Genomic DNA, 17,675 nt, shown 5'->3' with positions numbered 1-17,675 from the left:
CTATATATATTCTTAATTGATTTACCCATTTAGTCTTTTCAATGTGATACATTTATCATCCAATTGTCAAGTAATGAATTTCCTCATTTTATATTTTTGACACATTTTGTTAATGAAGTGGTCTTTTACGTTATCTAAGTTACTTTCAAACCATCTGCAAGCCTGTCTGGCCCCTTCACATTTAACTGATGAAGCCAGATGCAATCCTAAAAAATGAGGGTGTGGATAGTTTCGGAGAGGGGTGCTGAGAGCTGGCTGGTAACCGATGCCATACTGTGACAGGATGAACACAACACTGCATTATTCAATTGCACCCGCCAGCCTCCTAAAACATTCACAATAACTGACAGGACAGTGAAAATACAGCATCAGTCATCACCTACCAAAAACTGTGTTCCTCTGATCCAGTCATGACAGACGCCTGAACCGCAAACATCTTCCTTCAGATTGTCAAGTCATGGAAAAACATTGTTTTGACAAAATGTGGTTCCACCTAATGGAGTGTGATATTGTGCAAGTTGAAGTGAGAGTTTATATATAACCCAGACATATTAGTCTTAACAAGTAAAACTTTATTGGAATGATACATTTTGCAAAATATTACTTTATGTATATTTTTTTAACATACTCATTGTGTTCTAAGGGTATCTGTCAAGTTCTCCAGAGGGTAAGATAGTTAAGACTGTCAAAGGCAAGGATATACAGTATTGTTTCCCAAAAGGTACAATAGACTACACAATCACTGTACCCAGGTCATGAGGAAAAGATTAATGTTCTGTTTTTGCTTTTTCTTTTTCTCACTTTTTTTTGAAAATACAATTAGAAAATATGAACGCAAAACATCTCAGATGTAAAAAGTGTTATGTTTGAATGAAGAGTGTGTGAAAACCTGATGAAGATCAAAGGAAAACACAGGAGAGAAACTCAGACCGAGCACAGATCAGTTGATAGTTTTTAGCTGATAAAAAGAATTAAAGACAACTGACAAGAAGTTTTGAGTGGGGAAACACAAACAAGAAAAAAAAAAAAAATAACACAGCATTAAGATGGTGGCATTGCCTTCTACCAACCAAGTCTGATTTAGTCATTAGTCAGAACATAAAGATATTACATGTGCTCTCTTCAAAGCTTTACATTATGTCTATAAAGTTTTAAAGAATTAGCAAAAATCAATAAATAGGACATTTGAAAAAGTGTGTGGCATGTGCTTCACTATTTGCAAAAGACTGGACGAGTTGGTTGGTGATCCACTGCATTGCTGAACGTGATGCGTATGAATGAAAGGTTTAAATGGTGACGAGGCTGTCGGCTGTGGAAACTAAGCTTTCTCTAACGTCGTCTCAGCTCCGAGGGTCGAGGGGGGGCGGGCGGGCGGGGGGGGGGGGGGTCTTGACGTTGGGTTGCTTTTACCACATGCAAGAAAAACCAAGCTCATCAGAGAAATATGTATTATAAAGAATACACGTCATTTCCACACAGCATTGGACACATCTCCATCAGACAGTTCAAGACATTCAAAAAGGTTATCCTGCGTTTCATCTTAAATACATTAAAGAGACTCCCAAAAATAATTACTCAAGCCTAACCCGAATCATTTAGAGTCGAAAGAACATTCTCAGAAATTTCATGATACAAGATTTGACAAATAGAGTGATGCACATCAAACAGTTCACAGAAGCTTTTCAGTGAGATGGACAAAAGTCTAGCACCTAGGGGCTATGGAGGGTGGAGGAGGAGGAGGAGGAGGAGGAAGGTGGGGTGGGTGAAAGCAAACATCCTTCATCAAACCAAAACAATGTGTTCAGTCAACAAACCAGCAATAAGATTTGGTCTGTGATTGTCTTGCATCCACAGAAATCAACTTGGCAAAAAAGGGGGACAGCGTTAGGAAAGCTTCCTTCGTTTCATTTGTTACATAGAAAGCTAGAAAACAAGAAAAGAAAAAAAAAAAAAAAAACCACTCCAATCGTAGCGGTCCCCAAATTTTGGTTGGACTGCAAGTCTATGTGAATGTGTTATATGTAAGGTATATACAAGAGAAGGTGAGACGCACGAGTTCAGTGACTTTATCAGCAAACTGTCCTTTAAACTGAGTAGTGAACAAAAGCCAGAAGAACTTTCTGACATTTATCTGGGTCTCGTTCCATCTTCAAAACAGAGCAGCGGAGAGTCTGCTTTAATAGTTACGCATGTTATCCACCGTCTCAGGTACCTCAGCACGAGAAAAGCATAATGCTATGCCATATTTAAAAGTGATATTGTACAAAAATAACATGCACACTTTGTTGAAACATTTTGCTACTTTTTTGCGTATTAAAATCCACCACCATCAGAGTTACATACAGAAAACTTTGCAGTGTTCTCAGTTTGCAAATTTGGCAGAATTTATATTTGTTTATTAATGAAATTCTTAATTCAGTTTCACAGCTATGAGACAATGTTGAAAAAGATGGATATTTCATGTTTTCTATCATATATATATATATAGATATATATATATGATGTATAAATGTACTATGAATTAAATAAACAATAGTCAGGAGTGTGACCACAATGTTAGTTGCTGCTAAATCACAGCTTTTTAACCCACCCTTGAGCACTAAATAACACACAAGCACAGAGATTGACAAAAAAGGACAAAATGATCACCAATAGGATTTTCTTTTAAATGCTCTAATAAATTCAGCTAAGAGAAAGACAGATTTAAATGCAGACCTCATGTTTACCATCTCTTACAGGTCCCCGAAAGCAGTAAGACCCTGATGAAGTTTACTGTGATAAATCATTATCTCGCTGATCACAGAGATCCCCACTGCTTCAGCTGCGAGCAGTGAGCGCATCATCATCATCTACCCAATAATCATGCCACACTGAGCAGACAAAGGCAGGCGCAGAGAGTTTTCAAGCTGTGAACCACAACGGGCACAAAGGCCATTTGCCACCATAGCCAAAGCTCTGCACCAATGCTTTCGACGCAGTTTTCCAACCAGTTGGCATTATGATAGGCACATCTGTTGGACTTGGTATTGCTTGGACAGATTCAAAATGGAGAGATGGAGTGGGGGGTGGGGGTGGGGGGGGGTGGGGGCAGGGTGACGAGATACAACAAACGCTCCTTGAGAAGCTTGACGAGAGGGCCCGTTCAGGGGAGAAAAAAAAAAGGAGCCTATAGCAGATTCAGTACCTTAACAGAAAAATCAATGCCTCAACCTGCAAAGACTTAAAACGTGTCATTACACCATCAGAAAGATACAAGTCTAGCTGAACAGCCACAACCTATGTCTGTTCTCCTCCAGCCCCTGCCACAAACACAAGAGGGATAAATAAAACAAATAGGTAACAGTTGAGAAACAATCAGAAAAGGCAACACTGCTGGTTCTGCTGGATCTTTCTTCACTTTGCCTACATTTCCACTGGGGGGGATTTTACATTGTTGTCGTCATAACAAATAAGCAAGTTAGCAGTCCACCCTAGCGCTTCCTGTCTTCAGACCCCCTTTTACCTTCTAAATGCCTGTCTCTCTCGCTCGTTCTCTCACTCTTTCTCTCTCTGCTACTCATGGTTGGAATCTAGAACTCAGAAAACTCCTTTGCACACTTCTCTGTGAAGGAGACTCTGATTTCCTCTTCCTCGTAGTCGTCAAAGTTGCTCGTGTCGCCGGGGCCTTTGCACTTAGGAATAAAGGGAGCTTCCACCTGGAACACACAGGACAACAGTGATGAATGATGCGGTGTCGACTCATCGAGAGAGTCAAAGCCACATTATGCGTCATAATCAACTAGCACACTATAATCGGTCCAAGGAGATAAAGAGACAATTTAAACACTTCAAATTATTTGGAGTTTTACACAGCATCTTAAGATGATTAAAATGGAAGTGAGTGTTACACAATCGAAAAAAATCACGCTCAAATACATGGAAGTCTTTCGATTAGGCTGCGGTCACACTGCAGGACGAATTTTGTGAATATCGTCTAGCACTAGGTTCAGGGAGGAACCCACAAAATGTTGGTGTGAATCCGGATCAGGGGGTGGGAATACTCTTTTCCACTTTCTTTAATGTTGCGAGATCAGGTGTTTTGTAACATTTTTGTTGATTATACTCAGAGAATAATTCATGGATCTTGCTGACAAAAATCAGGCATGTTTAGGCAATTGATGTTTATATGAGTGTGAATTTTGGTGCAGATCTAAATCAAAACCTGGATCCAGTGAATTTAAATATGGTTTAGGAACGTTATCGTCTAGTTATTATGTGAACTTGTCAATTGTAATTCAGGATTTGTATAAATAAAGTTGAGTTTAATCCATCAGTTTTTAAGTTCAAAAGACTATTGAGAGAAATACATATTTTGGGTGATTTAGATATTTTTTCAAAAACCTCTAATGTATCGTCATCTCTGAGGAAGCACAGATGGTGTGAAATTACCCACAGATGTAGACTAAAGGCACTTCCACTGACCAAAGTTTCATTAAAACCATCTTCCGTCTGCCATTTTAATTTAAAAATGAGAGTTGGACACATTACAGCTGTGTGAAGGTTGGTCTCTCACCTTCCTCTGGTAGATGGCTATCCAATCAGTGGTGGCAAACCACTTGTGGCCCTTGATATCGTTGACTCCATTCCTGAGGTTGCCAAAGCGCTTGGTCAGGTCCACCTGAAGCAAATTTCTCAGCAGGTCCTTCAGGTCTGAGCTGAAGTGAGAGGGAAAGCGAACCTGCAAATGAAGAAAAAAAATAAAAAAACTGTGTGAGTGTGTTATCAAACACAACTAATTTAGACCTCATGATATGGTTTAGACGTACGGCTGCTGGTTAGTGCCAGACTGTGAGTGATGTAGCTATAAGAGCAACTGTATTGATGACATTTTGCCAACTGATGTTGAATGTAAATGGGATTTGCTGGGTTTTGACAGATGTGTTTGTTTGTACCATTCTGTTTTTCTTTGGCCTTCCTCATCCATAAATCATTTTAGTCCACATGATGACAGATGTTTATGAGGTGCAAAAACAGACCAGCATAATATGACCCATGTTGCCAAGGTCAAAGACTCTGAGGGCACTTCTTTAGGTCCAATACTCTGCTGAACATCCACAGATGCTAGGGGCGCTGTACGACTGATTTAGACATTTTACACACATGTCACATCTCTCAGAACTTGAGGAAAATTTAAATTTGTATGTCACTAATGTACGTGCCTAGTGAACTGCAAATCTGTGGCTTTATACTGTTGTTAAGCGGTTGTGAGATCACCACAACACATGCTAAAAGTTCAGTTATTTATATATGTTTCCAAAAATGAATAACCACTTGTAAATAAAGGTTTTTGATTCAGTTGATTTGTTAAACTTCCCTTGAAACTAATGCATTATGAATGAGATTCATCTTCTCAAAATAAAACATATTGACAAACAAATAACCAAAATTACATTTTAAATTTGTATCAATAACACACATTTTTTTAAAGGGAATGTGGGGTATTTTCATCTGTGTCCTATCAATTACATACAAAATACTCAGAGGAGCTGATGAGTTAAGAGCAGTTAATGTGTCAGACACATCACTCGTCTATAAATGGAGTGATATAAACGTTTAACACATTCCATCCATCATCTATACCGCTTAAAATGTAAGGGTCGCTATTAGAGTAAAGGCCAATTCCAGCTGACATTTGGTGAGAGGGAGGACAGGTCGCCATCTTCACTAGCCTCACGATTCGACAACGATTCAAATGCACAACGATGCATCACATCCACAATGTTTTATATTACTGCACATGCAAAGTATTATAGACTGTTACTGATATTACAAGTATGCAGTAATTTACAACAGTAATTGACATTAATTCAGTTTAGAATTGTGTGCTGCAGTCGTCCACGTCCGAATCGCGATGAATCCAAGAATCGAGAAATGTCCACACCTCTAGTCAACATACAGAGATAAAGAACCACTCACTCTCCCACATACGGTCAATTTAGAGTCTCCAATTCACCTAACCCCAATCTGCATGCCTTTGGACTCTGAGAGGAAGCAAGAGTATAAGGATCCAGTGCTAACCACCATGCCGCCTTGGTTTAACAGATTTGAGAACATTATTCTGTACAAAATAATTTCTGTTGTTTCTTAAGAAGTATCCATTCAACACAGAAAGAAAAAGTTGCTTTAACTGAAAAATGTTTCACACAACCACTACAATTTCCCTTTACATTACTATTTTTCTACAATCAGTATGAATTATGGACTTCAAAACTAATTTTAAAGTTTTTACTTCATATACCATTACCTCTGTTGAGTAGCAGTGTATGATTGTGTACTGTATTGTAATGGCACAGTCAAACTACTTATGAAAATAAAACTAAGGGACTATTTAGGTAACTCACCTTCCCTGATACAATCTTCTCGTAAATTTGAATAGGCTGGTCGGCAAAGAAGGGGGGGTAACCAGCAGCCATCTCATATATCAGCACGCCCAGGGCCCACCAATCCACTGCTTTATTGTAACCCTGGAAAAAACAAAGACAATACAGGGTGGTCAAGTATGTCCTCGAACAAAAATTCGAACTCAAACTCTATGATAACAGAGAGTAAGCAGCATATTGTACCACAGTTTGCTGCTTTGTAAGTAAATGAAATCATGTAGCTTTAACAACTCTGTCCTTCATATAAAAAGCAGTGCTGTTAACACTGGGCAGAACACTGACCTTACTGAGGATGATCTCCGGTGCCAGGTACTCTGGGGTCCCGCAAAGCGTCCAGGTTCGGCCCTTCACCCTTTTCGCAAATCCAAAATCTGTTACCTGAGGGAGAGAGGGCACAGTTCTGAGAACTAAACCACATAGAGAAACCATCACACAACAATTGTTGTTGATGAGCAAGAACGAAAAACATGCGATCCTTGCCTGTATGTAACCTTGGTGGTCAATGAGCAGGTTCTCCGGCTTCAGATCTCGGTAGATGAGATCCAGTGAGTGAAGGTATTCGAAGGTCAGTACAATCTGGGCTGCATAGAAGCGGGCGTGTGGTTCACTGCAAAACAAAAATCAGCCGCAGCATTAATAGTCAACCAGCAGCAGTTGGAAATATTTAGGTAGAGTAAGCAGAAAGTCAATTCACCTGAATCTACCAATTCTCCTTAAGTGTGAGAACATTTCACCCCCGGGTACATACTCCATTATCATATACAGATTACTGTTGTCCTGCAGAGAGATGAGCAGAGTCTTACTTTGACATGAAAGACACACAAAAACAAGAGGTGCACATGCTTGGAGGATAAAAACACATGAGCTTATTTAATGCATACCTTAAAAGAGTGCTCCAGTCGCACCAGAAAGGGAAAGCTGACCGCTTGCAGGATACGTTTCTCGTTCAGTGTGTGCTCTATCTGCTTCAGCTTCACTACCTGGGAGGAAGTAGGCAGGAGGCTTATTTAGGACACACAGGTTCATCAGACATATTAGAACATGTTGAAAAAAATAATGTAATTGGATACAGTAATTCAATCCAAACAGTTTTTAATGCGTTTCTTCCATTCCTGTATTTTGATCCCTACAAGATTTTGAGCCGGATATTGGCCGTCGCCAGTCGTTATGTGTGAACTCTTCAAAGATGCGATTCTAGAGGGTCACAGACACGCTTTCTCTGACTAGATTTCAAGCCGGCTACAAATTTGCGACTACTACAGCCAATCAAAGCGCAGGGCGGGGGAGGGCGGTATAATGTCTGGAGAGCAGACATACTGGTTGAGGGTTTCTCTTAGTGAGCGGTCATGTAGTGTGTGAACCCCTGTCCCCAGTCAGTCATGTACTATGAAGTTAGCAGTAGTTTAGTCTGTACTTGGAATAATACTGACAAGATCCGGGACACTGTGACCTCTTTAAGTAACAACAAACTGAATATATGGCACGGTAGGAGACGCTATAAGTAGATGGTCACAGTCCCTTCTTTCTTCATGGAGCTACTAGCCCGTGAGACAATAATAATACTGTATTATCATTGTATAAATAACACATTATTATCATATACAAAATGGATTACCCAAGTCAAGCATTCAAATGTAGTATTCCACCTGAATACAATGCTGCAAGTACTGTACCTTCTGTTTATCAAGTATTTTCATGGCAAAATGCTGGCCCGACTCTTTGTGTTTAACCAGCATGACTCGACCGAATGAACCAGTGCCTAAGGTCTTCAAACGCTCAAATTGGTCCAATGCCGCAGTTTGCTGAGGGGAAGAGGAGGAAGTCAGTGAGACAGACAAACCATGAAGAGTCCTACTGTAGTTTAACTATCATACAAAATGATTCTGCTGCTAAACATACTAATGTGTCGATTACAAGTATTCACAAAACAATTCCTGATGGTTTATTGTGAATTAAACCTGCTGACATTTTGTTCCTTGAGTGAATATTAGAAGTGCAGTCATTGTAGAAAATATATACACATGTCCACATTAGCCCAGCAGAGGGGGCAATGGCCCTATAAAAATAAATTGGAATTAATTTGATCATGTGCAGAGCTATTCCCATGATTCTGCCTGAGAGCAAGAACAAGCACATGAAAACAAAGTCTGGTTCATTCATTATGAAATGCATCATCACACTTATGTGCCTCTGCACACATAAATAAAATCACTATTAGCTGAAGGTACAATAAAATAATGTAGTTATGTGACAATGTACAATAATAAAATAAAATGAAAAGAGTGATTGGACAGAAAAAGAGCAGAAATTCTCATTTGCTCTTACCTGTGCTGGATTCTCCCATTTCTTCAAGAAATCTTCTTTGGCTTTGGCAAGAAACTCCTTCACTGCAATCAGTAACAAAGGGCATATTCATTATAAAGAGTTTGTCTGTTTAAAAAAAAGAAACAAGTCCAAACTAATAAGGATTTTGTGTAACAGATCAACCTAACCTAAACACAGAGACCCAGAGAACACCACAACACTCCTGTTTTACAATCATGTGGAGGAATTTGTGACGTATTCCAATAATAGAGCATGATGCATGATACGTGTTAGCAGCATTACGATAAATAATGTGTCTATGATCTGATAACAGTCTGCAATCTTCTGCTTGGATCTGCTTCTACTCCAACGATGAAATTGATCGAGATACTGTAAATCCATCTGAATTAGAGAATTCAGCTCATGCTGAAGTTGATCTGAACACGAATACCGCTCATGGTAGAAAATACGCCATCTCACCCAGAGAACAAATTACAACTAGTCAATTCCCCGCTTTACTATGACCCACCGAAATGATCACAGCTGCAAAAAAATGTTTAGAAGCAACATAATAAAAATGAAAAGACATCAGTAAAGGTATGAGGTTAAATAAACCTGCAACTGAGAGATTTAAAGCTGAGTGACTCCACTTCTTTGCAAAAACTATAATGAACGAAGAAAAGCACATTCACAATAGGGCTGCATGATATTAGGAAAACATGCAATATGCGAGAACGTTGTTTAATATCATGATGACGATATGACTTGCGATAAATAAACATAAACAGTCCCTGTCTAAAGTCGCAGAGATCTGAATGCGCGCTGCTCTGAAGAAAGATTTAACTCATTAATATGATCAGTGTTGATATGGTGGCATCATTTTAAACAAATCAACTTTTAAACTGTAGCGAGACAGAGACGTCAGCTGAGAGAGCGAGACAGAGACGTCAGCTGAGAGAGAGAGAGAGAGAGAGAGAGAGAGAGAGAGAGAGAGAGAGAGAGAGAGAGAAAAGACAAAGTCTTTTGCAATGCCTCTATTGCATGCACTGATATCGCGATATATCCTGCAGCCCTAATTCACAACTCATCTCCTAAACATTACACGGATACAGTATGACAGCTGTAAATCTGCGCTGTGCGAAATATCCTCAAAGACGCTACAAGCTTCCACAGCTGCAATGGAAGACATTGTGTGTTCAACAGCCTTAAGGGATAGGGGCAAAAAAGACACTTGCGTGACATCTCGGGTAGCGTTTACCAGAAAGCATGTGGGAGACTCTGTAACACTATGGGCTGTTGAGAAAAAAATGTGAGGTTGGGGGAGAACCGAACCATGAACATCATCTCATGATCTCAATACGAGTTATTGTCCTGACAGTTTCAAATGTGGGGATGCTTCTCTGTAACAGTAAGGATTGTGCGATCAAAGCCCGATGATTTCCTGGATTACAGGCGCGTGCAGAGTCAAAATATCAAATAGACAGCCCAGTTAACATGATCGATTCCAAACCAAAACAACATTTCAAAATTCTTTGTCCAGGTATCCACACTCTACTCATAGTGCAGTTTAACATGAGGCTACAAGAAGAAACCATCCTTGGCAATGTAAACAGACACACATGTACAGCACATGCTAGTATAGGTGGACACATTTTGACAGCCTGACACACACGGTGTCATATGGAGAAGTACATTTTTCTTGCCCTTATCTTTATGAGGCTAATCCCAGTGCTCTGTGGGAACATGTAGATAACCAGTCCTTCCTCATTCTTCCTCACCATCTGTGGAGAAGTTTTAGGGACACTCGCTGCCCCGGCAGCTTGGGAAGCACTGCTATTTCTATACTGTTAGTCCAGGACACAAGGGGATCAAGGTTGTACTTTTACAATGTTTTGTCACAAAACAGCTTTCTTTACTATGGTTCATGATTACTGCAGCGAATGTCAGGCCAGAGCAGCGGAAAACTATCTTGTAGCGGCTTTGATTCAGATTATATGTTAAATATTTTTGGGCGAAAGATTTCACAAATGCAGTGTAAAGTATAAATGTGGTTAATGGCGATACTACAAAAGTATTATTTGTACTAATTTATGAACAATTGAAAAACCAGTGGAAACATGACCCATCTCAGGATAATATGGAATGTCATACTAATCAATGGAAAATAACAGCCTACGGCACAGTTAAAATAAAGCCAGTCAGCTGTCAATAGTGAAATTGCACTGTAATCTATTCATCAACTTTGTTATGTGAATATTTAAACTAATGGATTTTTGCATCGATAAATTCATATCAAAAAGTGGCAACATCTCAAGCATTTGTATAACCCTCAAACACATACACTGAAAACTAAATGAAGCTTAATCCTCATCCAGCAAATGTGATTTCCTGCTAATTCTCTAAGGACCAGCAGCTCCGACAATAGGATGAGAGAAAGCCAGCGAGAACAGCAGAGACCAAAGTTCACATAAACATGTCGAGAGCACTGCTGCTCCCACAGTGGAAGCAGACTGGTTACTGGGGAGAAAACATTTCCAGAGAAAGTTGCTCAACTCCCACTTAGAAGACTAAAATGGAGCTATTCCTGTCATAACCTGAAGCTGTTCAGAAGAAATATTTGGGTGCTGATGTAAGTAAATATCTCCATCTTCATCCAGACTTTATGAGGCTTGGGAGTGTCAGTTCAACACAATGACTCTCCTGTAACTCCAAACTCCTTACCATCTGGGATGACTATGGGTACCTCTGGTGCTGCTGCGTCTGCCGAGCGCGACCCAGATTCACTTGAGCGCGAGGATGACTCCCTCTTCCCTGCATGCCTTCTGGAGCTCTTCCTGTCACACATTAGCCCTGCAAAGTCTCCCCTGTTCTTCTGCCCTCCTCACAGTCACTGACTCATGACCTAGCCTCCCCCTTGGTGAGAACTTGGTTCAGATCTGCGGGCCCCGCGGAGCATCCAAAGAAACCAAGTGAAGTGTCCTTGCTGGCAGGCGGAAAGTCTTCAGCGTGTCCTGTGACTGTCACTTTTGCCTGGGACCTAGTTCAGAAAGTTGCAGAAACCTCCTGTGTGCTGTCAAACATAGCATGGAGAGCAGCGCTGTGCCCGTTACACTCACACGGATCAATTTGGATCCTTGCTTGGTTTGTATCAATATTTATTCTGCTCACAAAGTACTCTGTGCCGTTCCCTCTCATGTCAACCACACACGCAAACACACACATATGCACACACACACAGAGGCTATATATTGATCTTAACAGGGGCATGATCATCAGGGGGAGGAGCATAAAACAGTAGCTGGTATATTTATCCAACCCAGAGAGAGTTCTATGGAAAACTAGGCCCAAATAAGAGACCCTGGAGATGAACAAGACACATCTAGATGCAACTAAAACTTTCCCTTATTAGCAGAACCAATCAGATGTCACATCTGCAACGAAAAACACTTTCCGACCTGAACATAAAAAGCAAAGCAGGAGCGCACAGACCACTGGGAAACTTTTTCCTCCCTGCACAAATGCACCAGTTAATCTGTAATGCCAGTGTTGAATTGATCCTCAACAAAAATCAATCCTCCATCGCTCCCCTGCAGGGCCTCAATAGCCCCACTCTGACGCAGGAACAGAAGGGTTATATTAGGGCAAGCTGACCAACATTTAACTGTGAAGCGCGCCAAATCGGGTCCCACTTTACAGCAGGCCTTGTTTTGAGAGTGCACAGCCTTGTGTAGTGCCTAAGAAAAGTGGAACGTCAGTGGAAAAACAGCGCTGCATGTAATCTAGGAAGGTGTTTGCATGTGTGTAAAGGTGAGAAATAATCTACGCTGGGTAGATAAATTACTGACCAATAAAGGAGCAGAAAAACTGACGGACTTGAGCTGATTGGTCATCTTACACTTTCCTGTTCCATTCACATATATTCAACTGCATGGGGAAGACAGTTTAAGTACTAATATCTGTCAGTTTCATTGGGTGGTGATTTATTAAAACTGCTCAGTATCACTTCCCCCCTTAAATCAAACTTGGAGAGTCTCACTTTGGGACTTTCTATGTTGGTATGTGAGAAAAAAAAAAGCCTAAAAATGTGTCTGATGGTGTCTCGCAATGTAAAAGGAAGTGAAAAAGAAAATCCTGAATCCACCCATTTATCATCTACAAAATTGAATGGGTTTAACCTTGGGTCAAGCCCCACCCCTCCACAAATTTTCATGGAAGGCCCAACTGTCCTCTTATGAAACCACATTTGAATTCACTCAATCTGGATTTCTATTTGGATCTGCACCAAACTGCACACATGGTTATCAGTTCTCTAAACATGCCTGATTTCTTTCATTAGGATCCATGAATTATTCTCTCAGAAATCAATGAAAACGTTGAAAAGCGTCCCCATCTCACATGTTCAGGAAAGTGAAAAGAAATTACTGCTGGATCCAAACCAAACTTTAAATGGATACCACATCCTTCCATCAAGTTTCATGGTAATTCATTTTGATTTTTTTTTTGCATAATCCTCCTAAATAAAAAACAGACAAATAAATAACCTCCTTGGCGAAGGTAACGGCCCTTTGAAAATCTTGCAAGATTTCATCTTCATGCCTATATAGCTTTCGATGGTGGGAGGCTAAAAGTGACCCAGTTGAAAACAAAAACATGTTTCCCTGTGTATCTTCTGTTCCTCTGGGAGCCCTCGTTTCTGCAGAAGAAGTATTTTCAGCAGCACCACCACCAATATAACCTCAGCTTTAAAAGATTAAGGACAACACATACAAGGATTCACACGACCACCACACCCGTTGACATGACAACCCGAAGGAAGCTACTGTTCCTTTTGAGATTACTGAACTCCATACTCAGTTTTGCTCGGTCTGCTGCTGGATTTTGCATCTCAGGATTGTTCCAAGGCAGCATGTTGGCTTGCCAACGGTACGGTAAGCTTATCTGAGCTGGCTGATTGGCATTTCAACCGTAAGGTCCACTGGTAATCAGTGCAGGCTTATAACAAAGCCCCTTTTTACTGGAGACAGGAAGTGATGAGCGATCCAAACACAAACCTGCGCCTGTTACACAAACCAGCTGCGTGCAGAGCAGGGGCAGGACGTGAACCACACAGATATTTATAGACAGAGGGAGTTGCACTTTGACAGGGTGCCACCTCGTTATATGGCCGAATCCAAAATGCACAACATTCAATTCAATAAAACCACTGTATCGCAGCTGGTTGTGTTGACGGTTATTGCTCAGTGTGTGAAAGTACAGGAAAATATTTCCTGGCTATCAAGCACTAATACAATCAGATGGATTTAGTAGAGCAGTGAGAAGGAAAATGAAGCCAACTATGTTGTAACAAAATTGTAAATCTGTGTGATTAGATAAGTTTATCATCACACTGTGTAATGGTTTAAGGCTGCCAGTGTTATTCTGTGCAGCATGGCAGCTAACTGACACATCAACAGTGACTGAGAAATGCTTTTGTTCTAACAGGTAACAAAGCAGAAACAGACAAATGGTGCTCTGTGTGTATACAAGTGTATTTGGATACATGGACATAAGCACACATACATATACATCTTGGCTTCTGGCCATAAATACCAATGTGTGCCAGTATAAATGATCTCTCCACCAAAGCCAACAGATACACAACCCATCGGGACATGAGATGAAAGGTACTAACAAACATCATCAAGAAAAAACGATTAACTTGATTATCTTCTAAATGTATGAACTTGAGCACAGCTTGACTGGCTCAGCTAGTAGGACATAGCATTAGCCACAGCTCCACCCCTAACCCACGCTCCTGCCCAGCTTCAGAATGAAAACTCACGCCAGCAGCAGGCCTCTAGCTCCTCCTGTGGTTGGTCGTGTCTGCCTTCTCCACTGCCTGTGTCCCCTAAACAAGGCCTGGTTCGATGAAACAGCCTTCCTGCCAGCCTGTGAATAACAGACATCGTAAAAGGCTGGAGGAAGCCAGCCGACAGTCTGTGTAGAGCCTCAACACTGCAGTAAGTCCAGTCGATCGAACAAAGCCGTAATTCCAGAGAGTACGAAACCAACAGTTTCTTCTAAGTCAAAACTTAAAGCTATCCACGCTGGCTGTGTTTAGCCCATGGAGCGGTACAGGCGATGAACAACAGTGCAGAGCCTGGGCTGGACCTTCCTTGCTCCTTCACTTCCTGCTGCAGTTCACAGTGTCTGTCCGCCCTGCTTCTTCCTGTGGGCCAGAAATCCGCTTTTTACACTAGAGCAGCGTCTCTCCGCTCATCTTCTCCGGACTGGAAAGTTCAGAGGAAACAGAGCCTGTGCACCTGAACCAGCTCTCAACACTCCCTTTCCATTTTCCATAGAAACCAAACTGAGCTGCCATGTTGTCCTTAATCTCTAGCTGCTCTGTGGAAAATTACACTCCTGAATAAGGCTCTGGACCCCTGGTCCGCATCTGCCTCAGGGGATCGGGTGGGTCCAGAGTGATCGGGCTGATAAGGACGTGAAGCAAACCTCCCACCAGCATTACCTCCTATGTCCTTGGTTTTAACCTTTCAATTGTAAAATTTCTACCACCACTAAACCTTATTAAAAAAATCTTTGAGAAAATCTGAAAGTCATTGGCTTTGTTACAGAGGTTCCCAGATGGGTTAACATTACAGTGGGACTGAAGGCCATTCTTCACACCTACTCTCCACCAGCAGCAAGGAGCTGACACTCATTTTGCAGATAGCTGCTCAGACTTTGCACACTTGATCGTTACTTATGGTGTCGTGGATTAAAAGCATGGAAATGTGTCCTCTCCGGACTGGATGAAGGTGTAACAGGCATTTTATTGAGACATTACCCTCATGTTGTAGTTAATGCTGAGGTACATAACCCTAACCCTTCCATGACACTTATTTCATATTGTAATGAGCTAGGAATGAAAACAATATGATGGATGAGAAGCTAATCAACAAAACAAAAAGTTGCAATAGCAAAGGGATTAGTGACAGCAGAGCACACGTGTACATGGTGACACATACAAGTGCCCTTGTTCTAGATGCTGCTCATCACATGATGTTCAAGAGACTCCTCAACTCCAAGTTTCTGCCTGAAGAGGATCACCCTCATGCATCATATGACCAGGTCCTGGTGGTTATCCCCCCCATCACTGATAACAGCCGACTCCCCTCCAACTGTCTGTGAGTGTGTCCACATTAGATTAACATTCAACTCATCACTTACATACACATCCTGATATAATATGTGCATCTGTAGACTTGAATCAAATGTCTGCATTGCTTAGAAAGCAGAGGGGGTTGTTTTGTTGTTTAAGTGGTTGGGTTACTTAAAAAGTGCAGAAGAAAACAGCCCCACACCAGGCTTTGGGTTTGCAATGTTATTCCAGCCTTTCATAACCTTTTGATTAGAGGGAGGGAGAAAAAAAAAAAAACTTCTGAAACACAAGAACCACAAGGAAACCTATGACTGTTGTATAAGGCCAGTTTTTGTCATCCTCGCCTCGTACCTCTCAATATAACCTGGGGCTTTTAATCACGAGCTTTCCCACAGAATCAGCGGGGAGAATGAATAACATCCTCTGCTGTTCTGCTGGGATGAACATGGTGTCATTGTACAAAGCAGCTCGGCCTGGAAGTTTGTGTGCGGAACGTGAAAGGCCACAGTTATCAGCAAAGTTAGGGGGGGGGGACAGTGCAATGTGGTGTTGTTATGAAGGCAGCTCTCTGGGCCTCGGTGCTAAGTTGTACTTCTCATGTCTCTGGCAATATGGTGAACAGGAAATGAATGTCAGCGAGTCAATCCGACGACAGATGCAGGCAGCTGCTGCAGCCGCGGGTTCGGGGTACTCACCGCTCTCCATCTCATTGCCCTTCTTCGCGGTGGGCGTGTTGCCCATGGTGGCAGGCTGATGGTGGAGTCCCTGGGTCCGGGCTGACTTCTCCTGTACAAGTCGTGGAGCGATGCTACACCTCTTAGCGCAGTCGACAGTCTCAATGAAGCTGACAGCTAGCTACTAGCTAACAGCTACCATTATTGACCGATGGGTGCGAATGTGTTTCTTCCCCAATACTTTCCCCACGACGAAAAACAACCTCCAGCCAGGCGGGTATATCCAAGTTCGCAGCTAAAACTGACGCTTTGAGTTAGCTAGGCTAGCACGGCTGCTAGCAGAGATAACCAGTGGATGTTAGCTTGGTAGCGTTTAGCTTGTCGATTTCCAAGCGAGCACCGGCAGGTCAAGGCGGCACTCGACTGTCCTTTGCTTCCAGATAAGGCTTCGTTTGTCCAAAATCCAGTCAGGACCATGGGAGATCGTCGAAAGCCGTTTTTTCCGTCTGTCAAACGAGCAAGCTGGCGTTAGCTCGTAGCGTCCCTCGCAGTCGTATCCTGGCCTGACCTACCCAGGTGCTATCTCTTGTAGTCAGGCCTTTTCAGCTGAGACCCGGGAAACGAAAGTGCCGTCCGGGTTATCGGTTTTCTCCGCTGTTGCTTATGTCAAATGGATCTCCCTCCATTCATTCCTAAAGCAGCCGTCAAGTGCAATGGGACCGATCATCTGATAGTCGATTACTAAAATCAACAGACCCCCCTTCCATTAATCTTCAGACCGCAAGGGAAACTCCAGTCATCCATCTGGCTGGTCCCGCCTCTGACTGGCTCCGATTGGCTGCACTCACAGACGCTTGCGTGACAGAGGTCAAGACTCGAGCGCTGATTGGACGGGCGTCAACACGTCCAATCGTTGCATTGATGCGATTCGTCTGTTAATTTGGTCCCGCCTCCCGGACTTGCTTGTAGCCCAAACGCCCCAAACTGTGTTTTTATTTTATTATTATCGTCTTTAAATATAATCTGTCTGTTTTCATCAGACTCAGTTTGGTGCAGAAAATAAATATAATGGACAGATCTTGTAATGTTCATACAATTTGCATTGCAGTGTTTCTCAAAGCTAGTTCTGTAGCTTAG

At 41.8% G+C, this 17,675-nt stretch overlaps 1 protein-coding gene across 2 annotated transcripts; it reads right to left on the bottom strand.

The window, feature by feature from the left end:
* Positions 1-551: 551 nt before the first annotated feature.
* On the bottom strand, positions 552-17,349 carry prkacaa (protein kinase, cAMP-dependent, catalytic, alpha, genome duplicate a). Of its 2 annotated transcripts, none has more exons than XM_034592102.1 (10): positions 16,560-17,349; positions 8,745-8,806; positions 8,093-8,221; positions 7,301-7,399; positions 7,114-7,196; positions 6,900-7,026; positions 6,702-6,797; positions 6,381-6,503; positions 4,553-4,717; positions 552-3,695 (listed from the first exon to the last, which is right to left on the bottom strand). In XM_034592102.1, the coding sequence occupies exons 1-10, from the start codon at positions 16,603-16,605 to the stop codon at positions 3,570-3,572; spliced, it is 1,056 nt and encodes a 351-aa protein (XP_034447993.1). In that variant the 5' UTR covers positions 16,606-17,349; the 3' UTR covers positions 552-3,569. The 2 variants fall into 2 exon arrangements, with proteins under 2 accessions (XP_034447993.1, XP_034447992.1); XM_034592101.1 differs by lacking the exon at positions 16,560-17,349 and adding an exon at positions 11,445-11,802.
* Between the last annotated feature and the right edge of the window lie 326 nt (positions 17,350-17,675).

This window comes from Hippoglossus hippoglossus, chromosome 8, assembly GCF_009819705.1.
Source record: "Hippoglossus hippoglossus isolate fHipHip1 chromosome 8, fHipHip1.pri, whole genome shotgun sequence".
NCBI lineage: Eukaryota > Metazoa > Chordata > Actinopteri > Pleuronectiformes > Pleuronectidae > Hippoglossus > Hippoglossus hippoglossus.
Note: the sequence above shows the minus strand (reverse complement) of the source record. Positions and strands in the feature narration are given on the sequence as shown.

Excerpts from the sequence above, each read along its gene's own strand:
- prkacaa (XM_034592101.1), bottom strand. The coding sequence starts at position 11,568 with ATGTGTGACAGGAAGAGCTCCAGAAGGCATGCAGGGAAGAGGGAGTCA. Across the intron at positions 7,400-8,092 it reads AAATACTTGATAAACAGAAG|GTAGTGAAGCTGAAGCAGAT; the intron begins GTACAGTACTTG and ends ACTTCCTCCCAG. Across the intron at positions 7,197-7,300 it reads GACTGGAGCACTCTTTTAAG|GACAACAGTAATCTGTATAT; the intron begins GTATGCATTAAA and ends ATCTCTCTGCAG.